Here is a 27836-nt window from a genome sequence, read left to right as displayed (position 1 = left end):
GATCAGCAGGATCCTTAAGGGCTGCCGTGTCAGGAGATGGTAGCGCCACCTTTTTGGACAAGCGCGTCAAAGCCTTGTCCACCCTGGGCGAGGATTCCCACCGGAACCTGTCCTGTGCGGGGAAAGGATACGCCATAAGAATGCTCTTGGGAATCTGCAGTTTCTTGTCTGGAGTTTCCCAAGCCTTTTCAAATAAAGCGTTCAGCTCATGAGATGGGGGAAAAGTTACCTCAGGTTTCTTCTCCTTAAACATACATACTCTCGTGTCGGGGACAGAGGGGTCCTCTGTGATATGCAAAACCTCTTTTTTGCAATAATCATATAATGAATACTTTTGGCCACTCTTGGGTGTAACCTCGCATCATCGTAGTCGACACTGGAGTCAGAATCCGTGTCGGTATCAGTGTCTGCTACCTGGGACAGGTGACGTTTCTGAGACCCTGAAGGGCCCTGTGACACAGTCAAAGCCATGGATTGACTCCCTGCTTTTTCTCTGGACTCTGCTTTGTCCAATCTTTTATGTAATAAAGACACATTTGCATTTAAAACATTCCACATATCCAACCAATCAGGTGTCGGCGTTGCCGACAGAGACACCACAATCATCTGCTCTACCTCCTCCTTAGACGAGCCTTCCGCTTCAGACATGCCGACACACACGTACCGACACCCCCACACACTCTGGGATATATATATATATATATATATATGGAGACAGTTCCCCAATCAGGCCCATTGGAGAGACAGAGAGAGAGTATGCCAGCACACACCCAGCGCCAGTGGACACTGGAATAAAATCCCAGTTAGTACAGCGCTTTTATAAATAATACTCACTGCGCCCAATAAATGTGCCCCCCCCTCTTTTTTGCCCTCTGTACTTGTGTTCAGCAGGGGAGAGTCCGGGGAGCAGCTTATCTGCAGCGTGCTGTGGAGAAAATTGCGCTGGTTAGTGCTGGAGGATCAAGCTCCGCCCCCTCAACAGCGGGCTTCGGTCCCGCTCAAATTCTTTATACTGGCGGGGGTTAATGTAATATACTGCCTCCGCAGTATATCTATATGTCAGCCAGTGTCCCTAGAGGTTTATTATTGCTACCCAGGGCGCCCCCCCTGCGCCCTGCACCCATACAGTGCCTTCAATGTGTGTGAATGTGGGAGCAATGGTAGTGCTGCGCGGTACCTCAGTGAAGATCTGAAGTCTTCTGCCGCCTTTGAAGTCTTCTTTCTTCTTATACTCACCCGGCTTCTATCTTCCGGCTCTGTGAGGAGGACGGCGGCGCGGTTTTCGGGACGAACAGCGAGGATGAGACCTGTGTTCCGACCCTCTGGAGCTAATGGTGTCCAGTAGCCTAAGAAGCAGAGTCTTTTTTAGAGAAACTCAGTAGAGCTCCCCTGCAGTGCATCCAGTCTCCTCTGGGCACAGGATCTAACTGAGGTCTGGAGGAGGGGCATAGAGGGAGGAGCCAGTGCACACCCATCTAAAGTTTTTAGAGTGCCCATGTCTCCTGCGGAGCCAGTCTATACCCCATGGTCCTTACGGAGTCCCCAGCATCCTCTAGGACGTAAGAGAAAGTAGTAATCTTCCAGGTTATGGCGCCTGACGTCTCATCAGATACATATGAATCTGAGAGATACAAGAGAAGATGAGAGAACAAGGCAGGGTGAACCAAGATGGCATGGGAACCTTTTAAGAAGCTGGACTGCTGGTGGACAGTGGAGGGCCATAGGGTAGAGGGTAGCAAGCCTTTCCAGGTTCAAGTAGCCTTATGCTGGCCACATACACTGCAATACTGCAACCAATGAGGAAACTGATCTGAATGGATCATTAGCAGCTATGTTGGTAAAGGCGGTTGGAAGACGTCTGTAGCCACACAGGGCTCTGAGTACGGCATGTAACCACACAGGTCTCTGAGTACGGCATGTAACGATACAGAGCTCGGAGTACGGCATGTAATCGCACAGAGCTCGGAGTACGGCATGTAACCACACAGAGCTCGGAGTACGGCATGTTACCACACAGAGCTCGGAGTACGGCATGTAATCACACAGAGCTCGGAGTACGGCATGTAACCACACAGGGCTCGGAGTACGGCATGTAACCACACAGGGCTCGGAGTACGGCATGTAACCACACAGAGCTCGGAGTACGGCATGTAATCACACAGAGCTCGGAGTACGGCATGTAATCACACAGGGCTCGGAGTACGGCATGTAACCACACAGAGCTCGGAGTACGGCATGTAACCACACAGGGCTCGGAGTACGGCATGTAACCACACAGGGCTCGGAGTACGGCATGTAACCACACAGGGCTCGGAGTACGGCATGTAACCACACAGAGCTCATAGTACGGCATGTAACCACACAGGGCTCGGAGTACGGCATGTAACCACACAGAGCTCATAGTACGGCATGTAACCACACAGGGCTCGGAGTACGGCATGTAACCACACAGAGCTCATAGTACGGCATGTAACCACACAGAGCTCGGAGTACGGCATGTAATCACACAGAGCTCGGAGTATGGCATGTAATCACACAGAGCTCGGAGTACGGCATGTAATCACACAGAGCTCGGGGTACGGCATGTAACCACACAGAGCTCAGAGTACGGCATGTAACCACACAGAGCTCGGAGTATGGCATGTAATCACACAGAGCTCATAGTACGGCATGTAATCACACAGAGCTCGGAGTACGGCATGTAATCACACAGAGCTCATAGTACGGCATGTAATCACACAGAGCTCGGAGTACGGCATGTAATCACACAGAGCTCGGAGTACGGCATGTAATCACACAGAGCTCGGAGTACGGCATGTAATCACACAGAGCTCAGAGTACGGCATGTAACCACACAGAGCTCGGAGTATGGCATGTAATCACACAGAGCTCATAGTACGGCATGTAATCACACAGAGCTCGGAGTACGGCATGTAATCACACAGAGCTCATAGTACGGCATGTAATCACACAGAGCTCGGAGTACGGCATGTAACCACACAGGGCTCGGAGTACGGCATGTAATCACACAGAGCTCAGAGTACGGCATGTAACCACACAGAGCTCATAGTATGGCATGTAATCACACAGAGCTCATAGTACGGCATGTAATCACACAGAGCTCGGAGTACGGCATGTAATCACACAGAGCTCATAGTACGGCATGTAATCACACAGAGCTCGGAGTACGGCATGTAATCACACAGAGCTCGGAGTACGGCATGTAATCACACAGAGCTCGGAGTACGGCATGTAATCACACAGAGCTCGGAGTACGGCATGTAACCACACAGGGCTCGGAGTACGGCATGTAATCACACAGAGCTCGGAGTACGGCATGTAACCACACAGAGCTCGGAGTACGGCATGTAACCACACAGAGCTCGGAGTACGGCATGTAACCACACAGAGCTCGGAGTACGGCATGTAACCACACAGAGCTCGGAGTACGGCATGTAACCACACAGAGCTCGGAGTACGGTATGTAACGATACAGAGCTCGGAGTACGGCATGTAACCATACAGAGCTCGGAGTACGGCATGTAACCACACAGAGCTCGGAGTACGGCATGTAATCACACAGGGCTCGGAGTATGGCATGTACGGCATGTAATCACACAGGGCTCGGAGTACGGCATGTAATCACACAGGGCTCGGAGTACGGCATGTAACCACACAGGGCTCGGAGTACGGCATGTAATCACAAAGGGCTCGGAGTACGGCATGTAACCACACAGAGCTCGGAGTACGGCATGTAACCACACAGAGCTCGGAGTACGGCATGTAACCACACAGGGCTCGGAGTACGGCATGTACGGCATGTAATCACACAGGGCTCGGAGTACGGCATGTAACCACACAGAGCTCGGAGTACGGCATGTAACCACACAGAGCTCGGAGTACGGCATGTAACCACACAGGGCTCGGAGTACGGCATGTAATCACACAGGGCTCGGAGTACGGCATGTAACCACACAGAGCTCGGAGTACGGCATGTAACCACACAGAGCTCGGAGTACGGCATGTAACCACACAGAGCTCATAGTACGGCATGTAATCACACAGAGCTCATAGTACGGCATGTAATCACACAGAGCTCGGAGTACGGCATGTAATCACACAGAGCTCATAGTACGGCATGTAATCACACAGAGCTCGGAGTACGGCATGTAATCACACAGAGCTCGGAGTACGGCATGTAATCACACAGAGCTCGGAGTACGGCATGTAATCACACAGAGCTCGGAGTACGGCATGTAACCACACAGGGCTCGGAGTACGGCATGTAATCACACAGAGCTCGGAGTACGGCATGTAACCACACAGAGCTCGGAGTACGGCATGTAACCACACAGAGCTCGGAGTACGGCATGTAACCACACAGAGCTCGGAGTACGGCATGTAACCACACAGAGCTCGGAGTACGGCATGTAACCACACAGAGCTCGGAGTACGGTATGTAACGATACAGAGCTCGGAGTACGGCATGTAACCATACAGAGCTCGGAGTACGGCATGTAACCACACAGAGCTCGGAGTACGGCATGTAATCACACAGGGCTCGGAGTACGGCATGTACGGCATGTAATCACACAGGGCTCGGAGTACGGCATGTAATCACACAGGGCTCGGAGTACGGCATGTAACCACACAGGGCTCGGAGTACGGCATGTAATCACACAGGGCTCGGAGTACGGCATGTAACCACACAGAGCTCGGAGTACGGCATGTAACCACACAGAGCTCGGAGTACGGCATGTAACCACACAGGGCTCGGAGTACGGCATGTACGGCATGTAATCACTCAGGGCTCGGAGTACGGCATATAACCACACAGAGCTCGGAGTACGGCATGTAACCACACAGAGCTCGGAGTACGGCATGTAACCACACAGGGCTCGGAGTACGGCATGTAATCACACAGGGCTCGGAGTATGGCATGTAACCACACAGAGCTCGGAGTACGGCATGTAACCACACAGAGCTCGGAGTACGGCATGTAACCACACAGCTCGGAGTACGGCATGTAACCACACAGAGCTCGGAGTACGGCATGTAACCACACAGCTCGGAGTACGGCATGTAATCACACAGGGCTCGGAGTACGGCATGTAACCACACAGAGCTCGGAGTACGGCATGTAATCACACAGAGCTCGGAGTACGGTATGTAACGATACAGAGCTCGGAGTACGGCATGTAACCACACAGAGCTCGGAGTACGGCATGTAACCACACAGAGCTCGGAGTACGGCATGTAATCACACAGGGCTCGGAGTACGGCATATACGGCATGTAATCACACAGGGTTCGGAGTACGGCATGTAACCACACAGGGCTCGGAGTACGGCATGTAATCACACAGGGCTCGGAGTACGGCATGTAACCACACAGAGCTCGGAGTACGGCATGTAACCACACAGGGCTCAGAGTACGGCATGTACGGCATGTAATCACACAGGGCTCGGAGTACGGCATGTAACCACACAGAGCTCGGAGTACGGCATGTAACCACACAGAGCTCGGAGTACGGCATGTAACCGCACAGGGCTCGGAGTACGGCATGTACGGCATGTAATCACACAGGGCTCGGAGTACGGCATGTAACCACACAGAGCTTGGAGTACGGCATGTAACCACACAGAGTTCGGAGTACGGCATGTAACCACACAGCTCGGAGTACGACATGTAACCACACAGAGCTCGGAGTACGGCATGTAACCACACAGCTCGGAGTACGGCATGTAATCACACAGGGCTCGGAGTACGGCATGTAACCACACAGAGCTCGGAGTACGGCATGTAATCACACAGAGCTCGGAGTACGGCATGTAATCACACAGAGCTCGGAGTACGGCATGTAATCACACAGAGCTCGGAGTACGGCATGTAATCACACAGCTCGGAGTACGGCATGTAACCACACAGAGCTCATAGTACGGCATGTAATCACACAGAGCTCGGAGTACGGCATGTAACCACACAGCTCGGAGTACGGCATGTAATCACACAGAGCTCGGAGTACCGCATGTAATCACACAGAGCTCGGAGTACGGCATGTAATCACACAGAGCTCGGAGTACCGCATGTAATCACACAGAGCTCGGAGTACGGCATGTAATCACACAGAGCTCGGAGTACAGCATGTAACCACACAGAGCCGGAGTATGGCATGTAATCACACAGAGCTCGGAGTACGGCATGTAACCACACAGCTCGGAGTACGGCATGTAATCACACAGAGCTCGGAGTACGGCATGTAATCACACAGAGCTCGGAGTACGGCATGTAACCACACAGAGCTCGGAGTACGGCATGTAATCACACAGAGCTCGGAGTACGGCATGTAATCACACAGAGCTCGGAGTACGGCATGTAACCACACAGCTCGGAGTACGGCATGTAATCACACAGAGCTCGGAGTACGGCATGTAACCACACAGAGCTCGGAGTACGGCATGTAATCACACAGAGCTCGGAGTACGGCATGTAACCACACAGCTCGGAGTACGGCATGTAATCACACAGAGCTCGGAGTACGGCATGTAATCACACAGAGCTCGGAGTACGGCATGTAACCACACAGAGCTCGGAGTATAGCATGTAACCACACAGAGCTCGGAGTACGGCATGTAATCACACAGAGCTCGGAGTACGGCATGTAATCACACAGAGCTCGGAGTATGGCATGTAACCACACAGAGCTCAGAGTACGGCATGTAATCACACAGAGCTCGGAGTACGGCATGTAACCACACAGCTCGGAGTACGGCATGTAATCACACAGAGCTCGGAGTACGGCATGTAATCACACAGAGCTCGGAGTACGGCATGTAACCACACAGAGCTCGGAGTATAGCATGTAACCACACAGAGCTCGGAGTACGGCATGTAATCACACAGAGCTCGGAGTACGGCATGTAATCACACAGAGCTCGGAGTACGGCATGTAATCACACAGAGCTCGGAGTATGGCATGTAACCACACAGAGCTCAGAGTACGGCATGTAATCACACAGAGCTCGGAGTACGGCATGTAATCACACAGAGCTCGGAGTACGGCATGTAATCACACAGAGCTCGGAGTACGGCATGTAATCACACAGAGCTCATAGTACGGCATGTAACCACACAGAGCTCATAGTACGGCATGTAATCACACAGAGCTCGGAGTACGGCATGTAACCACACAGAGCTCGGAGTACGGCATGTAATCACACAGGGCTCGGAGTACGGCATGTAATCACACAGAGCTCATAGTACGGCATGTAATCACACAGAGCTCGGAGTATGGCATGTAACCACACAGAGCTCGGAGTACGGCATGTAATCACACAGAGCTCGGAGTACGGCATGTAACCACACAGAGCTCATAGTATGGCATGTAACCACACAGAGCTCGGAGTACGGCATGTAACCACACAGAGCTCATAGTACGGCATGTAACCACACAGAGCTCGGAGTACGGCATGTAACCACACAGAGCTCATAGTACGGCATGTAATCACACAGAGCTCTGAGTACGGCATGTAACCACACAGAGCTCGGCATGTAACCACACAGAGCTCATAGTACGGCATGTAATCACACAGAGCTCGGAGTACGGCATGTAACCACACAGAGCTCATAGAATGGCATGTAATCACACAGAGCTCGGAGTACGGCATGTAACCACACAGAGCTCGGAGTACGGCATGTAATCACACAGGGCTCGGAGTACGGCATGTAACCACACAGGGCTCGGAGTACGGCATGTAACCACACAGGGCTCGGAGTACGGCATGTAATCACACAGAGCTCGGAGTACGGCATGTAACCACACAGAGCTCGGAGTACGGCATGTGATCACACAGAGCTCGGAGTACGGCATGTAACCACACAGGGCTCGGAGTACGGCATGTAACCACACAGGGTTCGGAGTACGGCATGTAATCACACAGAGCTCATAGTACGGCATGTAATCACACAGAGCTCGGAGTATGGCATGTAACCACACAGAGCTCGGAGTACGGCATGTAATCACACAGAGCTCGGAGTACGGCATGTAACCACACAGAGCTCATAGTACGGCATGTAACCACACAGAGCTCTGAGTACGGCATGTAACCACACAGAGCTCATAGTACGGCATGTAACCACACAGAGCTCGGAGTACGGCATGTAACCACACAGAGCTCATAGTATGGCATGTAATCACACAGAGCTCATAGTATGGCATGTAATCACACAGAGCTCGGAGTACGGCATGTAACCACACAGGGCTCGGAGTACGGCATGTAATCACACAGAGCTCGGAGTACGGCATGTAACCACACAGAGCTCGGAGTACGGCATGTAATCACACAGAGCTCGGAGTACGGCATGTAACCACACAGGGCTCGGAGTACGGCATGTAACCACACAGAGCTCGGAGTACGGCATGTAACCACACAGAGCTCGGAGTACGGCATGTAATCACACAGAGCTCGGAGTACGGCATGTAATCACACAGAGCTCGGAGTACAGCATGTAACCACACAGAGCTCATAGTACGGCATGTAACCACACAGAGCTCGGAGTACGGCATGTAACCACACAGAGCTCATAGTATGGCATGTAATCACACAGAGCTCGGAGTACGGCATGTAACCACACAGGGCTCGGAGTACGGCATGTAATCACACAGAGCTCGGAGTACGGCATGTAACCACACAGGGCTCGGAGTACGGCATGTAACCACACAGGGCTCGGAGTACGGCATGTAATCACACAGAGCTCGGAGTACGGCATGTAATCACACAGAACTCGGAGTACGGCATGTAACCACACAGAGTTCGAAGTACGGCATGTAATCACACAGAGCTCGGAGTACGGCATGTAACCACACAGGGCTCGGAGTACGGCATGTAACCACACAGAGCTCGGAGTACGGCATGTAACCACACAGAGCTCGGAGTACGGCATGTAATCACACAGAGCTCGGAGTACGGCATGTAACCACACAGAGCTCATAGTACGGCATGTAACCACACAGAGCTCGGAGTACGGCATGTAACCACACAGAGCTCGGAGTACGGCATGTAATCACACAGAGCTCGGAGTACGGCATGTAACCACACAGAGCTCGGAGTACGGCATGTAATCACACAGAGCTCATAATACGGCATGTAATCACACAGAGCTCGGAGTACGGCATGTAACCACACAGAGCTCGGAGTACGGCATGTAACCACACAGAGCTCATAGTACGGCATGTAACCACACAGAGCTCATAGTACGGCATGTAACCACACAGAGCTCGGAGTACGGCATGTAACCACACAGAGCTCGGAGTACGGCATGTAATCACACAGAGCTCGGAGTACGGCATGTAACCACACAGAGCTCGGAGTACGGCATGTAATCACACAGAGCTCATAATACGGCATGTAATCACACAGAGCTCGGAGTACGGCATGTAACCACACAGAGCTCGGAGTACGGCATGTAACCACACAGAGCTCATAGTACGGCATGTAACCACACAGAGCTCGGAGTACGGCATGTAACCACACAGAGCTCGGAGTACGGCATGTAATCACACAGAGCTCATAATACGGCATGTAATCACACAGAGCTCGGAGTACGGCATGTAACCACACAGAGCTCGGAGTACGGCATGTAACCACACAGAGCTCATAGTACGGCATGTAACCACACAGAGCTCGGAGTACGGCATGTAACCACACAGAGCTCGGAGTACGGCATGTAACCACACAGAGCTCGGAGTACGGCATGTAACCACACAGGGCTCTGAGTACGGCATGTAACCACACAGAGCTCGGAGTACGGCATGTAATCACACAGAGCTCGGAGTACGGCATGTAACCACACAGAGCTCGGAGTACGGCATGTAACCACACAGAGCTCGGAGTACGGCATGTAACCACACAGAGCTCGGAGTACGGCATGTAATCACACAGAGCTCGGAGTACGGCATGTAACCACACAGAGCTCATAATACGGCATGTAACCACACAGAGCTCGGAGTACGGCATGTTACCACACAGAGCTCGGAGTACGGCATGTAACCACGCAGAGCTCGGAGTACGGCATGTTACCACACAGAGCTCATAGTACGGCATGTAACCACACAGAGCTCGGAGTACGGCATGTAATCACACAGAGCTCATAATACGGCATGTAATCACACAGAGCTCGGAGTACGGCATGTAACCACACAGAGCTCGGAGTACGGCATGTAACCACACAGAGCTCGGAGTACGGCATGTAACCACACAGAGCTCATAGTACGGCATGTAATCACACAGAGCTCGGAGTACGGCATGTAATCACACAGAGCTCGGAGTACGGCATGTGACCACACAGAGCTCGGAGTACGGCATGTAACCACTCAGAGCTCGGAGTACGGCATGTAATCACACAGAGCTCGGAGTGCGGCATGTAACCACACAGAGCTCGATTTCCATTTCACATTGAGAGGAAATTCTGTGACAGACACAAAATCCTCCTGTATCATTAATCCTCCATTCCCCGCTGACCTTCTCTACATCGCTGACACTCAATACTTTTGAATAAAACTTAGATAATACAGTGAAACATTTAAAACCATTAAGGGAACATTTGTCATTGTTGTGTTTTTGTTGGTACATTATTAATTATATATGACCCTCAAAAGACCAAACATAGAAACCAGCTCCTTCTAGACAGCAAGAGCATGCGTCGTGTCTTCAGGGCCGTCTTTTTGTATGGACTCAATGGGCTCTTGCCCAAGGGCCCCAGGAGTATAAGAGCCATAGGCTGATAGCTGAGGGTCCCCTCTTTCCAGGGGTACCAGATTTTTGAAAATCGGCCATAGGGAGCCAGAGATATCTGACTTCAAAGCAGTGGTCCCCATCCAAGCCTGTTAATTGCTCTTCCCAGCCAGATATCTCAGGCTCTGTATTACTTAAGAGTTTTTCTGTGGGTATATTTCAAAAGCTGGGACTCTCCACTTTCGGTAGACACTGGCAGCTTTTCTCTACTATGCCCAGAACCAGAGATATCAACCTTCAAGCAGCTGGTCCCTGCTCAAGCTCCACATGCCTAATATGCAGTTTTATATATTCGTTGGTGGATTGCTCTGGCTCCTGAACTCTGATCCCCAAGTCCCCAGTACCTCCTGACAGGTGAGACACGCTAAGTTCCGAAACGTTAAAATCGAACTGTGGCTACAATTAACGTTATTTGACTTTTGTTGGTGTAACTCCATGTACATTACATTTTCAAGTATTAATCCGACCTACTTTGGTATTGGCCCCGCCTACAGTTGATTTGGTGCCGCCCACATGAGGCCACTTTTAGAATTTTTTCCAGGGCCACTTTTGTTTCCCAATCCGCCCCTGTCTTGGCCCCTTGCCTTTTCAACAACCCTCCTAAAATGGTTATGCACATACATTGTGGGTTGTTTGGAACTCGCAGAAATGACGGAACCAGTGCAAACATAGGGCCGGGCTGGCCCAGAGGTGTAGAGGGGAAATGCCCGGAGGGCCCCACTCGCTCCTCTAGTGGAGTGGAACGGGATCATGGATGAGCTTGGGTGCTTGGTTTGTTTCTATGGAAACTACACCAAGATTAGCCCTCCTATCAAAGTGGGTGGTCCTGACACACCTGTGTCCCCTCCTTTATAAAGGGGCCCTGTTCTTCGCATGTCCTCTGTACTGGTTGGCCAAGCCCCTCTGTGGTGAATGGCCACACCCCCATTGGTAGCTGACTACGCCCCTTAATCTTGGGTCCCTTCCACTACATTACCTGGTGGTCCCTTCATGCCCCTGTCCGACACTGTAAAAACATCACTACAATGAGCAGCCTCCTGCGTTACCACCAACCCTTCATTCTTTGCTCCTGAAATACGCTCTGTATTATGTTTTAGGGTGTGTACACACGGTGAGATTCTTGCTATGCCCGATTTTCACTTGCGATTTCCCTTGAACTCCCCGGAGCCCAGCACCACCGATTTTGACTAACTTTTCTTGAGATATGGACTATGGGGGTCATTCCGAGTTGTTCGCTCATTGCCGATTAATGCGAAAATGCGCATGCGCATGGTACGCAGTGCGCATGCGCTAAGTATTTTAGCTCAAAACTTAGTAGATTTACTCACGGCAGAACGAAGAATTTTCATCGTTGAAGTGATCGGAGTGTGATTGACAGGAAGTGGGTGTTTCTGGGAGTGTGCGGAAAAACGCAGGCGTGCCAGGAAAAAACGCGGGAGTGTCTGGAGAAACGGGGGAGTGGCTGTCCGAACGCTGGGTGTGTTTGTGACGTCAAACCAGGAACAAAACGGCCTGAGCTGATCGCAGTGTAGGAGTAAGTCTCGAGCTACTCAGAAACTGCTAAGAATTTTCTGTTCGCAATTCTGCTAATCTTTCGTTCGCAATTCTGCTAAGCTAAGATACACTCCCAGAGGGCGGCGGCCTAGCATGTGCAATGCTGCTAAAATCAGCTAGCGAGCGAACAACTCGGAATCACCCCCTATGTGTGCTTACGATTTTGGCTTATGTGAGATGTCATTGACATGTGAGATGAACTAGATAGTACACCGATCTAGCAAGGATTGACTTGCCTGCACAGTCTATCTTTTCTTGCGATGCCGACCTGGCGGGACCGCGCATCGGGATCGCAAGGTGACTTTCACCTTTCGATCTGCACTATCTTTTCTTGCGATTTTGACTATATAGTCAAAATCGAAAGAAAATATGTCACCGTGTGTACACACCCTTACTGTTGCCGGCTTATTGCAACAAGTTTTGTTTTTTTGCTCCAAAATCTAATATTTGGAACCATAGTCCAAACATCCTGTGTCTGCCCCTGGAGTGGAGCTTGAGTAAAGTACTGTATCTGGCCTGCAGCCTCGACATCCTTCTAGGAGAGGGAAGAGTTATTAGTCTCAGTGTACAACTGGAGAAGACGGAAGGCCAAAGCTTTGCCTAGTGCGCCTAGAAACCTTCCACCGGCCCCGATACTGGGATTTCAAAAAAATAAATAAAAATAAAATGGATTTTGCTGTGTATATGGATCATTCCATTGGCGTGTGAGTGGGAGAATTTAATGCACCACATTGGCTTCTGGCAAACTGCACTACCAATTAAACGAGTGGTCTTCAGGCTGCCGGCGACCACCATACCGACGCCTGAATACCGACATCTTTTCTCCACCTTGGGGGTCCACAACTCCCCTGGAGGGAGAATAGATAGCGTGGCGCGTTTAGTGCGCCACCGTGCCCGCAGCGTGGCGAGCACAACGAGCCCGCATGGGGCTCATTTGCGCTCGCTCAGCTGTCGGTATGCCGTCGGTCGGGATTCCGGCGCTGGTATGCTGGTCGCCAGGACCCCGACCGCCGGCAAACCATACCACACCCCAATCAAACATCTGGTACCACGTAACACTGGGAGCCCTCTCACCTTTCCGGAGCGGTCTTTGGCTTAATCAGTTTCTCCAGATCATCACTCAGGCTGATCCCGGTAACTCGTGCCGGCACCATAGCCTGTCTGTTCAGCAAGCGCTTAGTTGGTGAGTTTTCTGCAAAATCAAATAAAGAAAATACCTAGAAAATGCCCTCCACACTATTATAGAGATAGGACACTCTGGGCTGCCTTAACAGCACTGCAGGCCTTGGGCCCATGCATACACATTCACGGGAACCAATCAAAAAACATGTCCCTCCTGCAAGGTCTCTCCACATGCTTATATACAGTGAATGGCTGTCAACACTCTGATTGGTGGATATCTCCAGCCATCCACCAATCAGTATGCTGATAGCCATTCACTGTCTGGCTGCCGGCTGGGAGACAAGTAGAGAATGCTGCCTGGCCACTATGATTGTGTGACCACCACCCGCCAATGCTCGGAGGCCCCTAGAATTGTGGGGCCCTGGGCAGCTGCCCAGTGTGCTTATACGTTAAGATGGCCCTGGGGACACACGGTGTATATGGGATTTAGGGTGAACGGAGAAGAGTCACAAAATGGATTTATTGCAGCAACATCATATATTATTTATACACACAAATGAAACAAGATATGGAAAACTACTCAGGTAGATTTACTAAAGTTTCTAGAAATGAATAGTGACTGTAGTCCATAGCAACCAGTCATATTATCATTTTCTATAATGCAATAGAGAAATGATAGCTAGAATCTGATTGGTTGTTATGGGGGGGGCTGGGGGGGGGCAATTCTAAACCTATACAACGCCCCCAGGAGAAGACAGTCATCAAATTGTGGAAAACTTGCAAAATGTTTTTACTTTAACTCTAGAACACAGGTTCTCAAACTCGGTCCTCAGGACCCCACACAGTGCATGTTTTGCAGGTCTCCTCACAGAATCGCAAGTGAAATAATTAGCTCCACCTGTGGACCTTTTAAAATGTGTCTGTGAGTAATTAATACACCTATGCACTTGCTGGGTTACCTGCAAAACATGCACTGTGTGGGGTCCTGAGGACCGAGTTTGAGAACCCCTGCTCTAGAAAGTGCTTTTGACAAATATGAGAGTGTTAGTTCTCCATAGACCCAGATTCAGACCTGATCGCTGCTGTGCTTTTTTGCTCAGCGAGCGATCAGCGATAGATTGCGTATGCACCGCAATGCGCACTCGCGTCGGCAAACAACAGGCATCGCCAAACAGCGACAGGCTGGTGCGAAAAATGTAATCGTACAGCCAGTCGCAAGGTGATTGACAGGAGGAGGACGTTTGTGGGTGGTAGCTGGCCGTTTTCTGGGAGTGTCAGGGAAAACGCAGGCGTTCCCAAGCGTTATCAGGGAGGGTGTCTGAGGTCAGCTCCGGCCCCGATCAGCCTGTTCTCATCGCACTGTAGGAGTAAGTCCTAAGCTACGCACACACTGCACACACTGGTAAAATCATTCAAGGGTGAGTGAGATGCGAACAGATTTGCAGATGTTCGCTGACTGAGGGGGGGTTTAGCAGCACGGCGTACACATGCGGTCGCACACTAGCACGGTGAATATACACTCCCCTTGGGCGGCAACTATATGAACGCAGGACAACAATTTTAGCAGCCCAGCGATCAGATCTGAATAACCCCCTTAATTGTTTTACACAAGCTATAGGCCATTGTTTTCCAATATTTTTGAAAAGATAAACTCTCAAGACGCGGTAAATCTGGATGGGTATGGGTCGTTGGGTCGACTCAACTTAGGTCGACAGGCATTGGGTCGACCATGGAAGGTCGACATGCATTAGGTCGACAGGGACAATAGGTCGACATGGTCATTGGGTCGACATGTACTAGGTCGACAGGTCAAAAGTTCGACATGGGTTTTTGGACTTTGGTGTCGTTTTCTTCGTAAAGTGATGGGGAACCCCAATTAGTGCACCGTGTCCCCTCGCATGACTCGCTTCGCTCGCCATGCTTCGGGCAAGGTGCCTCGCTCCACTACCGCTGCGCTCGGCACATGTTACCGTTCCCAATTGTAGTCCACGTGGATCATCAAGTATGAAAAAGTCCAAAAAATTAAGGAAAAAAATGGGAAAAACTCATGTCGACCTTTTGACCTATCGACCTAGTACATGTCGACCTAAGCTGTGTCGACCTAACGGCCGTATCCCATCTGTATTATTCCCTTAGAAGACGTAATAAGGCGTATTTATCAAAAGAAGTTTGCAGGACACCAAGAAAAATGAAGCATCGCCAGACTGTATGAAGGAGGACTGCAGCAGATATTGGACATTTTTCATTGCGCAAGCCGCATGGCTTTCCATAGCTTGGCAGGGATAGGTTGCGCCACCTGTAGATGGACTTAGCCACTGTAGCCTGTGGGCTACACATAGTAGAATGTTCGGGAGAGGGATGAGAAGGATCTCTCCCCCAGTAATGGGGGTGATTCAAGCCTGATCGCTGGGCTGCAAACTTTGCTGTCCTACGTTCATATAGTCGCCGCCTCCGGGGACAGTGTAAATTTGCTGTGCAAGTGTCCGATCCCATGTGTACGCAGAACTGCAAAAATCCACTGCAGTCTCTGCGGAGCCCAGGACTTACTCCCACAGTGCGATCACATCAGGCTGATCGGAGCCGGAGCTGACGTCACACACCGCTCATTACTGCATCAGTGATATTTAAAATAGCTGGCCAGCTGACTATATACAATTGTGGAGACTGGACTTACAAATATAGGAATTGAGTGTCCTTAACTCTCTGGTCGTCAAGAATCTCATCAGAGGGAAGTCCATTGACCTATTTATGTGCATCTGAATGTAGTTTAATTGATTTGTATGTTAGGGGCCCTACACATATCCCGATGCGCCGCCGAGGTGCCCGATGGCCGATACGGCCGACGAGCGACCCGGCGGCGGGGGGGCAGTGACGGGGGGAGTGAAGTTTCTTCACTTCCCCCGTCACCCGGCTGCATTGAAGTGCAGGCAAATATGGACGAGATCGTCCATATTGGCCTGCATGCACAGCCGACGGGAGACCAGCGATGAACGAGCGCGGGGCCGCACATCGTTCATCGCTGGAGCCTCCACACTGAAAGATATGAACGAGTTCTCGTTCATTTATGAACGAGATCGTTCATATCTTTCAGAAAATCGGCAAGTGTGTAGGGCCTATTATACTGGCAGTAGTTCCATGAAAGTAACATTGTTGATACATTGTTGAAGATTAGCTACAAGGTAGCGTTGGATATGTAAACAGAGCTTTTCCTGCATTTTATTATATGTTTGGCTGTAGATTACAGGATAAAATTGTTGGATTATTTAATGCAGGCAATTTTATTAGATGGTGATGTGTTTTAAAGTCCATATACTTGTTCTAAGGTTATAATAAATTGTTTTAACCAAATAAAAAAACTTTTTTATTTATTGATAGATGCTTTTTCTGTGCGCTGCAATTCTGCTTTTTTCTAGGTAGGTATAGGCCTAGTCTTCCTCTGCTTGAAATTTTTTTAGCTTAGCAGGGCTGCACAAGCGATCGCAGCCCTGCTAAACTAAAATACACTCCCCCATAGGCGTGGACTATTGATCGCAGCAGCAGCAAAAAGTTGCTGGCTGCGATCAACTCGGAATGACCACCGATAGCCACATGTGGGGGAAGATTTTCTAAAGTGTGTTTTTATTTTGAAGACTGTAATGCAGTGTTAAGTTCCCAATGCAGAATTACCTGGTTCCGGTATGAATGGTCGACCATGTTATGGTCTACAGCAGTGATTTTCAACCTTTTTTTACTCGCGGCACACCAAACAATATTTTAAAATTGCCAAGGCACACCATCAGTTCCCCAAAGAAAAAAACAAAACACAGACATTGGCCCTCACAGTAAAAAAAAATAAAAAAATCCACACATACATTGGCCTACACAGAAAAAACAATCACATTGCTCCCCACATAAATCATGTTGCTCCCCCCATAGATCCTTATTCTCCCCACATAAATTCTATTGAAATCCTATTGTTCCCCACATGAGAAATAAAATAACAAATATTATTATCAGCTGTCCTCCTACGCCTGTTCCTCAGTGGCGGGGTTTGTTCATAGTGGAGTGCTGCGAATACTGAACAGCAGGTGGTCGGGCAGGTGTGGATGTGAGTGGGCAAGGAAAGCTGTGTATGCAGGCGGGAACTGGAAGATGTGTATGCAGGCGGGAACTGGAAGATGTGTATGCAGGCGGGTGGGCTGGCTGGGTGGTGAGATGCGGCGGCTGTGACCTATGATATCACATCATTTTCAAGGCATAGGTCACAGCCGGAGCACGACTGATCCTCTAAGAAGAGCCCAGGCCAACAGTTCACTCTGAAGGTGCAGGAAACTGCTCTGGCTCGGTGGCACACCTTGCAACTGGTCGCGGCACACTAGTGTGCCACGGCTCACTGGTTGAAAAAGCCTGGTCTACAGTCATTAGGTCGACCACTATTGGTCAACATTGGCATGGTCGACATGGACAAATGGTCGACACATGAAAATGGTCGACACATGAAAAGGTCGACGTGAGTTTTTTACTTTTTTTTGGTGTCGTTTTCTCCGTACAGTGATTGGGAACCCCAATTAGTGCACGGCGTTCGCTCGCCATGCTTCGGGCAAGGTGGCTCACTGCGCTCGGCACGTAGTCCACGTGGATCGTAAAGTATGGAAAAGTTCCCCAAAGAATAAAAATGTGAAAAACTCATGTCGACCTTTTCATGTGTCGACCGTCCAGGTGTCGACCATTTTCAGGTGTCGACCATGTGTCCATGTCGACCATGTCAAAGTCAACCAATAGTGGTCGACCTAATGACTGTCGACCATAACATGGTCAACCATCCAAACGGATACCGAATTACCTGTCCTACAGTTTGCCCGCTGAAAACTCAAACATCTGATGTTCCCCTACAACCTTCTAAAAGCCCAGCATTGGGCCTCTAGGGAGAAGGCGTGAACAGGGCCGTTCAAGGCCGCTCTGCGCCCCGGGCAGGAAACGGGGCGTGGTCTAATACAGGGGGCGTGGTCAGTTACGCCCCCTGTACATTACTAGCGCCGCTTGAATGCTGAGCGGTGCACGATGACGTCATCGCGCACCGCTCAGCAAAGGTACTCTCCACGAAGGGAAACTAGACGCGTAGCGTCTAGTTCCCTTCACAGGAGGCGGGGACACAGCGGGCCGGACAGCGGAGGCGGACGGGGGACACAGCGGGCAGCAGTGGCGGATCTTGCCACGGTGCGGCGCCCTCCGGAAGGCGGCGCCCCGGGCAAAAGTCCTGCTTGCCCGTGGCAAGATCCGCTACTGGGCGTGAACAAACGATTGGGTCCCCTCACATAGAGGGGCTTGGCCCAGTAAGATTCTCTTGATATCCCTGGTAAATGGATACCAGGGTATATAACTACTAGTGCACCCATTAGAAAAAGGTCCTGTGCTTTATATTTATAATATTCTAATAACTGTAATGCCTGTTATGCATGCTTACCTACTTCCTGGCAGCTCTCTCCGGGAGAGATCAGCCAGGGCGGCTCAGCGGAGGGGCGGGGCAAGACAATGACGAGAAGAGGGGGCGGGGCGGAGGCATAACAGGGTGTGGCAAAGGCGGGGTGGAATTGGTATGAGGGCGGGGTTACATCGTCACAGCATTTAAGCCACGCCCTCCACTCTAATGCCGATATAACCGGCATTATACAGCAGGGGGCGTGACTATGATGACGGGATTCTCAAAGTGGGCGGCCAGGCAGGGGGGGGGGGACAGGAAAATCGGGAGACTTGTCTGCTCTTCCAGGGGGCTGGGATGGTCACCCGATTTTCGGGAGCCTCCCAGCCATTCCAGGAGAGTAGGCAAGTATGCGTGTTATGTTATAATATAGTGTCCCCTGTTGTATTATAATAAATACATAGTATAAACTATTGTATTATAATACATACATTGTGTCTCCTGTTGTATTATAATAAATACACAGCATCCACTGGTGTATTATAATAAGTACATTGGCCCTCATTCCGAGTTGTTCGCTCGCTGCCGTTTTTCCCAGTGTAGCGATCAGGCTAAAAATCGGCTGTTCTGCGCATGCGTATGGTACGCAGCGCGCACGCGCGAAGTACTTTCACACAAAACTATGCAGTTTTACACAAGCTCGAGCGACGTTTTTCAGTCGCTCGAGTGTTCGTAGTGTGATTGACAGGAAGTGAGTGTTTCTGGGCGGCAACTCAGCGTTTTCAGGGAGTGTGCTGAAAAACGCAGGCGTGCCTAATAAAAATGCAGGAGTGGCTGGGGAAACGGGGGAGTGGCTGGCCGAACGCAGGGCGTGTTTGTGACGTCAAACCAGGAACCAAACAGTCTGCAGTGATCGCAATCTAGGAGTAGGTCTGGAGCTACTCAGAAACGGCAGGGAAATATTTTCGAGCAATTCTGCTAACCTTTCATTTGCACTTCTGATAAGCTAAAATACACTCCCAGAGGGCGGTGGCTTAGCGTTTGCACTGCTGCTAAAAGCAGCTAGCGAGCGATCAACTCGGAATGATGGCCATTGTCAGCCTGTTGCATTAGAATAAATATGTTGTGCCGCTGTTGTACTATAATAGTGTCCCTGTCTATTAGGCAATCAGTGATTGGCTGAGCGGCATAAGAGAAAGTGCCTGGCACAGCCACCTGGATGGGGTTCATATATAATTTATTAATTTATAATTACTTATTTTTTTTATCATTTTTTATTTTTTATATATCCTGCATGAAAACAGCTATTTATAATAGTTCCACCTCTGCCCATGAAATATTGTACAAAGATGAACCAAGTTGCACAGCAACAAAATAAATCCTACAACAAAACACATTAAACCCGGCATTATTCAGTCACTCATAACTATGGATTACCTCTTCTGCCGGTGATTGGCTCCTCTGCCTCGTGTTCGTTTTCTATTGGTTGAGATAACTTGGGCTCCTCCCCACTCTCCATGTCTCTAGTCTCCTCTGGAATTGTCTCCATAGCTGTTCCATTGTCTGTTGCTTTCAGTTCAATCCTGATACATAAACATAGAAACGTTTCCTTAGCTGCACACAATGGTAGTACTGTCCGCTTCATAGGCCAAGCTTATTCTGCTTCATCTCTCTCAGGACGGTCAATAAACCAGCAAATGTATAAGCATATGTTATTCATAGCACTATGGGGGTAATTCTGAGTTGATCGCAGCAGCAAGTTTGTTAGCAATTGGGCAAAACCATGTGCACTGCAGGGGGGGCAGATATAACATTTGCAGAGAGAGTTAGATTTGGGTGGGTTATTTTGTTTCTGTGCAGGGTAAATACTGGCTGCTTTACTTTTACACTGCAATTTAGATTTCAGTTTTAACACGCCCCACCCAAATCGAACTCTCTCTGCACATGTTACATCTGCCCCTCCTGCACTGCACATGGGTGGTCATTCCGAGTTGTTCGCTCGGTAATTTTCTTTGCATCGCAGCGATTTTCCGCTTATTGCGCATGCACAATGTTCATACTGCGACTGCGCCAAGTAAATTTGCTATGCAGTTAGGTATTTTACTCACGGCATTACGAGGTTTTTTCTTCGTTCTGGTGATCGTAATGTGATTGACAGGAAGTGGGTGTTTCTGGGCGGAAACTGGCCGTTTTATGGGAGTGTGTGAAAAAACGCTACCGTTTCTGGGAAAAACGCGGGAGTGGCTGGAGAAACGGAGGAGTGTCTGGGCGAACGCTGGGTGTGTTTGTGACGTCAAACCAGGAACGACAAGCACTGAGCTGATCGCACTGGAAGAGTAAGTCTCGAGCTACTCAGAAACTGCACAGAGATGTCTTATCGCAATATTGTGAATCTTTTGTTCGCAATTTTGATAAGCTAAGATTCACTCCCAGTAGGCGGCGGCTTAGCGTGTGCAAAGCTGCTAAAAGCAGCTTGCGAGCGAACAACTCGGAATGAGGGCCATGGTTTTGCCCAACTGCTCACAAATTTGATGCTGCGATCAACTCAGAATTACCCCTATATCTGCACATTGTTTATTTCCCATATTAACTGCTTGTCTACAATGTGGGTATTAATTTAAGATATCACATCAAGCTCCTTCAGTGGTTGTTTTGTTACCATCTCGCCAGTCATTATATGGACACCATAATGTTGACAGGTACAAAATGTTGCCAAACAGAGTGATGACAACCAGGAGCGGCTCTTGCCACGGGCAAGCAGGCTTTTTGCCCGGGGCGCTGCTGCCTGAATCTCAGGGGCAAACGCAGGATTTGGGATGGGGGGTTTCCGCATGTGTGATAGATAGAGAGATTTTATATATATAACTTCCACCCACAGTATGTGTATTACCAAAATGGGGACACATACTAGGACTGCAGACTGTTGTCGTGCCCATTCCCTCCCGCTCCCCCAACACACACTGGGACTGCATAGTGCCCAGCAACCAACACCCTCCATAGACAGACAGCACCCTCCCCCCTCCACATACAGCACCCCCCTCCCCTCACAGACAGCACCCCTCCTCCCCACCACAAACAGCACCCTTCCTCCCCACCACAGACAGCACCCCTCCTCCCCACCACAGACAGCACACCTCCTCCCCACCACAAACAGCACCCTTCCTCCCCACCACAGACAGCACCCCTCCCCCCCACCACAGACAGCACCCTTCCTCCCCACCACAGACAGCACCCCTTCTCCCCACCACAGACAGTACCCCTCCTCCCCACCACAGACAGCACCCCTCCTCCCCACCACAGACAGTACCCCTTCTCCCCACCACAGACAGCACCCCTTCTCCCCACCACAGACAGCACCCCTCCTCCCCACCACAAATAGCACTGCTCCTCCCCACCACAGACAGCACCCCTCCTCCCCACCACAGACAGCACCCCTCCTCCCCACCACAGACAGCACCCCTCCTCCCCACCACAGACAGCACCCCTCCTCCCCACCACAAACAGCACCCTTCCTCCCCACCACAGACAGCACCCCTCCTCCCCACCACAGACAGCACCCCTCCTCCCCACCACAGACAGCACCCCTTCTCCCCACCACAGACAGCACCCCTTCTCCCCACCACAGACAGCACCCCTCCTCCCCACCACAGACAGTACCCCTCCTCCCCTCCCACAGACAGCACCCCTCCTCCCCACCACAGACAGTACCCCTCCTCCCCTCCACAGACAGCACCCCCTTACCTTCACAAACAGCACCCCCCCCTCCCCAGACAGACAGACAGCACCTCCTCCCCTCCATAGACATCGAGCTCCCCGCCTCACCTCTAGACGGGAGCCGGCGCGTACAGTGATGCCAGGCGGCGGGCTGAACGGAAGCGCCGCGGTCACGCTCCCAGCAGCAGCCCATGCAAATTACAGCCTAGGAGCTGCTGCTGCTGTAACGCCGCCGAGCACCACGGAGCTTGCTCGGCGGCGCAGTTTCTTGCGCCACAGTTAAAAAAAAAATAAGAATTTACTCACCGGTAATTCTATTTCTCGTAGTCCGTAGTGGATGCTGGGGACTCCGTCAGGACCATGGGGAATAGCGGCTCCGCAGGAGACAGGGCACAAAATTTAAAAGTTTGACCACTAGGTGGTGTGTACTGGCTCCTCCCCTATGACCCTCCTCCAAGCCTCAGTTAGGATACTGTGCCCGGACGAGCGTACACAATAAGGAAGGATTTTGAATCCCGGGTAAGACTCATACCAGCCACACCAATCACACCGTACAACTTGTGATCTGAACCCAGTTAACAGTATGATAACGTAGGAGCCTCTGAAAAGATGGCTCACAACAATAAACAACCCGATTTTTTTGTAACAATAACTATGTACAAGTATTGCAGACAATCCGCACTTGGGATGGGCGCCCAGCATCCACTACGTACTACGAGAAATAGAATTACCGGTGAGTAAATTCTTATTTTCTCTGACGTCCTAGTGGATGCTGGGGACTCCGTCAGGACCATGGGGATTATACCAAAGCTCCCAAACGGGCGGGAGAGTGCGGATGACTCTGCAGCACCGAATGAGAGAACTCCAGGTCCTCCTTAGCCAGGGTATCAAATTTGTAGAATTTTACAAACGTGTTCTCCCCTGACCACGTAGCTGCTCGGCAGAGTTGTAATGCCGAGACCCCTCGGGCAGCCGCCCAAGATGAGCCCACCTTCCTTGTGGAGTGGGCATTGACAGATTTAGGCTGTGGCAGGCCTGCCACAGAATGTGCCAGTTGAATTGTGCTACAAATCCAACGAGCAATCGTCTGCTTAGAAGCAGGAGCACCCAGCTTGTTGGGTGCATACAGTATAAACAGCGAGTCAGATTTTCTGACTCCAGCCGTCCTTGAAATATATATTTTCAATGCTCTGACAACGTCCAGCAACTTGGAATCCTCCAAATCGCTAGTAGCCGCAGGCACCACAGTAGGCTGGTTCAGGTGAAACGCTGATACCACCTTAGGCAGAAAATGAGGACGCGTCCTCAATTCTGCCCTGTCCGAATGGAAAATCAGATATGGGCTTTTATACGATAAAGCCGCCAATTCCGACACTCTCCTGGCTGAAGCCAGGGCCAGTAGCATGGTTACTTTCCATGTAAGATATTTCAAATCTACCGATTTGAGTGGCTCAAACCAATGGGATTTGAGAAAATCCAAAACTACATTGAGATCCCACGGTACCACTGGGGGCACAACCGGGGGCTGTATATGTAGTACTCCTTTTACAAAAGTCTGGACTTCAGGAACTGAAGCCAATTCTTTCTGGAAGAAAATCGACAGGGCCGAAATTTGAACCTTAATGGACCCTAATTTGAGGCCCATAGATAATCCTGTTTGCAGGAAATGTAGGAATCGACCCAGTTGAAATTCCTCTGTCGGGGCCTTCCTGGCCTCACACCACGCAACATATTTTCTCCAAATGCGGTGATAATGTTGTGCAGTCACCTCCTTCCTGGCTTTGACCAGGGTAGGGATGACCTCTTCCGGAATGCCTTTTTCCCTTAGGATCCGGCGTTCAACCGCCATGCCGTCAAACGCAGCCGCGGTAAGTCTTGGAATAGACACGGTCTCTGCTGAAGCAGATCCCTTCTTAGAGGTAGAGGCCACGGATCTTCCGTGAGCATCTCCTGAAGTTCCAGGTACCAAGTCCTTCTTGGCCAGTCCGGAGCCACTAGTATCGTTCTTACTCCCCTTTGCCGTATAATTCTCAGTACCTTGGGTATGAGAGGCAGAAGAGGGAACACATACACTGACTGGTACACCCATGGTGTTACCAGAGCGTCCACAGCTATTGCCTGAGGGTCTCTTGACCTGGCGCAATACCTGTCCAGTTTTTTGTTGAGGCGGGACGCCATCATGTCCACCATTGGTCTTTCCCAATGGACTACAATCATGTGGTGAACACTGCTGACAGTGCTATCACATGATTTTCCGCCCAGCGAAGAATCCTTGCAGCTTCTGCCATTGCCCTCCTGCTTCTTGTGCCGCCCTGTCTGTTTACGTGGGCGACTGCCGTGATGTTGTCCGACTGGATCAACACCGGCTGACCCTGAAGCAGAGGTTTTGCCAGGCTTAGAGCATTGTAGATTGCTCTTAGTTCCAGTATATTTATGTGAAGAGACGTTTCCAGGCTTGACCACACGCCCTGGAAGTTTCTTCCTTGTGTGACCGCTCCCCAGCCTCTCAGGCTGGCATCCGTGGTCACTAGGACCCAGTTCTGTATGCCGAATCTGCGGCCCTCTAACAGATGAGCACTCTGCAACCACCATAGCAGAGAGACCCTTGTCCTTGTCGACAATTTTATCCGCTGATGCATCTGCAGATGCGATCCGGACCATTTGTCTAGCAGATCCCACTGAAAAATTCGTGCATGGAATCTGCCGAATGGAATCGCTTCGTAAGAAGCCACCATTTTTCCCAGGACTCTTGTGCATTGATGCACAGACACTGTCCCTGGTTTTAGGAGGTTCCTGACGAGTTCGGATAACTCCCTGGCTTTCTCCTCCGGAAGAAATACCTTTTTCTGAACAGTGTCCAGAATCATCCCTAGGAACAGCAGACGTGTCGTCGGGATCAGTTGGGATTTTGGAAAATTCAGAATCCACCCGTGCTGTTGGAGCACTACTTGAGTTAGTGTTACTCCGACCTCCAGCTGTTCTCTGGATCTTGCCCTTATCAGGAGATCGTCCAAGTAAGGGATAATTAATACGCCTTCTCTTCGAAGAAGGATCATCATTTCGGCCATTACCTTGGTAAAGACCCTGGGTGCCGTGGACAATCCAAACGGCAGCGTCTGAAACTGATAATGACAGTTTTGTACCACGAACCTGAGGTACCCTTGGTGTGAAGGGCAAATTGGGACATGAAGGTAAGCATCCTTGATGTCCAAGGACACCATAAAATCCCCTTCTTCCAGATTTGCTATCACTGCTCTGAGTGACTCCATCTTGAACTTGAATTTTTGTATGTACAGGTTCAGAGATTTCAGATTTAGAATAGGTCTTACCGAGCCGTCCGGCTTCGGTACCACAAATAGCGTGGAGTAATACCCCTTTCCCTGTTGTAGAAGGGGTACCTTGATTATCACCTGCTGAGAATACAGCTTGTGAATGGCTTCCAATACCGTCGCCCTGTCTGAGGGAGACGTTGGCAAAGCAGATTTTAGGAACCGGCGAGGGGGAGACTTCTCGAATTCCAACCTGTAACCCTGAGATACTACCTGCAGGATCCAGGGGTCCACCTGCGAGTGAGCCCACTGTGCGCTGAAATTCTTGAGGCGACCCCCCACCGCCCCTGAGTCCGCTTGTAAGGTCCCAGCGTCATGCTGAGGCCTTTGCAGAAGCCGGGGAGGACTTCTGCTCCTGGGAAGGGGCTGCTTGCTGCAGTCTCTTACCCTTTCCTTTGCCTCGGGGCAAATATGAATGTCCTTTTGCTCGCTTGTTCTTATATGAACGAAAGGACTGCGGCTGAAAAGACTGCGTCTTTTTCTGCTGGGAGGGGACTTGAGGTAAAAAGGTGGACTTCCCGGCTGTTGCCGTGGCTACCAAATCCGATAGACCGACCCCAAATAATTCCTCCCCTTTATACGGCAATACTTCCATATGCCGTTTGGAATCCGCATCGCCTGACCACTGTCGTGTCCATAGACTTCTTCTGGCAGATATGGACATCGCACTTACTCTTGATGCCAGAGTGCAGATATCCCTCTGTGCATCTCGCATATAAAGGAATGCATCCTTTAATTGCTCTATAGTCAATAAAATACTGTCCCTATCCAGGGTATCAATATTTTCAGTCAGGGAATCCGACCAAGCCACCCCAGCACTGCACATCCAGGCTGAGGCGATTGCTGGTCGCAGTATAACACCAGTATGTGTGTATATACTTTTTAGAGTATTTTCCAGCCTCCTATCAGCTGGATCCTTGAGGGCGGCCGTATCAGGAGACGGTAACGCCACTTGTTTGGATAAACGTGTGAGCGCCTTGTCCACCCTAGGGGGTGTTTCCCAGCGCGCCCTAACCTCTGGCGGGAAAGGGTATAACGCCAATAACTTCTTTGAAATTAGCAGTTTTTTATCAGGGGTAACCCACGCTTCATCACACACGTCATTCAATTCCTCTGATTCAGGAAAGACTACAGGTAGTTTTTTCAGACCCCACATAATACCCCTTTTTGTGGTACTTGCAGTATCAGAGATATGCAAAGCCTCCTTCATTGCCGTGATCATATAACGTGTGGCCCTACTGGAAAATACGTTCGTTTCTTCACCGTCGGCACTAGATTCGGTGTCCGTGTCTGGGTCTGTGTCGACCGACTGAGGCAAAGGGCGTTTTACAGCCCCTGACGGTGTTTGAGACGCCTGTACAGGTACTAACTGGTTTTCCGGTCGTCTCATGTCGTCAACCGACTTTTGCAGCGTGCTGACATTATCACGTAATTCCATAAACAAAGCCATCCATTCCGGTGTCGACTCCCTAGGGGGTGACATCACCATTACCGGCAATTGCTCCGCCTCCACACCAACATCGTCCTCATACATGTCGACACACACGTACCGACACACAGCAGACACACAGGGAATGCTCTGATAGAAGACAGGACCCCACTAGCCCTTTGGGGAGACAGAGGGAGAGTTTGCCAGCACACACCAAAGCGCTATAATTATATAGGAACAACCTTATATAAGTGTTGTTTCCTTATAGCTGCTTAAATATATATAATATCGCCAAAAAATGCCCCCCCTCTCTGTTTTTTACCCTGTTTCTGTAGTGCAGTGCAGGGGAGAGCCTGGGAGCCTTCCTAGCAGCGGAGCTGTGTAGGAAAATGGCGCTGTGTGCTGAGGAGATAGGCCCCGCCCCCTATTCCGGCGGGCTCTTCTCCCGGTTTTTCTGAGACCTGGCAGGGGTGAAATACATCCATATAGCCTCATGGA

The 27836-nt window shown here is 50.5% G+C and overlaps 1 protein-coding gene across 2 annotated transcripts in view; it reads right to left on the bottom strand.

Moving 5' to 3' along the window:
- CCDC81 (coiled-coil domain containing 81) overlaps nt 1–27836 on the bottom strand; it is a 112401-nt gene that overhangs the window by 60222 nt on the left and 24343 nt on the right. For both annotated transcript variants that reach the window (XM_063951371.1, XM_063951372.1), the window contains exons 7-8: nt 20304–20449; nt 13421–13538 (exon numbers count right to left, since the gene is read on the bottom strand). In XM_063951371.1, coding sequence (XP_063807441.1) covers nt 13421–13538; nt 20304–20449 — 264 coding nt within the window. The remainder of the gene's footprint in view (nt 1–13420; nt 13539–20303; nt 20450–27836) is intronic.

This window comes from Pseudophryne corroboree, chromosome 2 (assembly GCF_028390025.1).
Source record: "Pseudophryne corroboree isolate aPseCor3 chromosome 2, aPseCor3.hap2, whole genome shotgun sequence".
Taxonomy (NCBI): domain Eukaryota; kingdom Metazoa; phylum Chordata; class Amphibia; order Anura; family Myobatrachidae; genus Pseudophryne; species Pseudophryne corroboree.
Note: the sequence above shows the minus strand (reverse complement) of the source record. Positions and strands in the feature narration are given on the sequence as shown.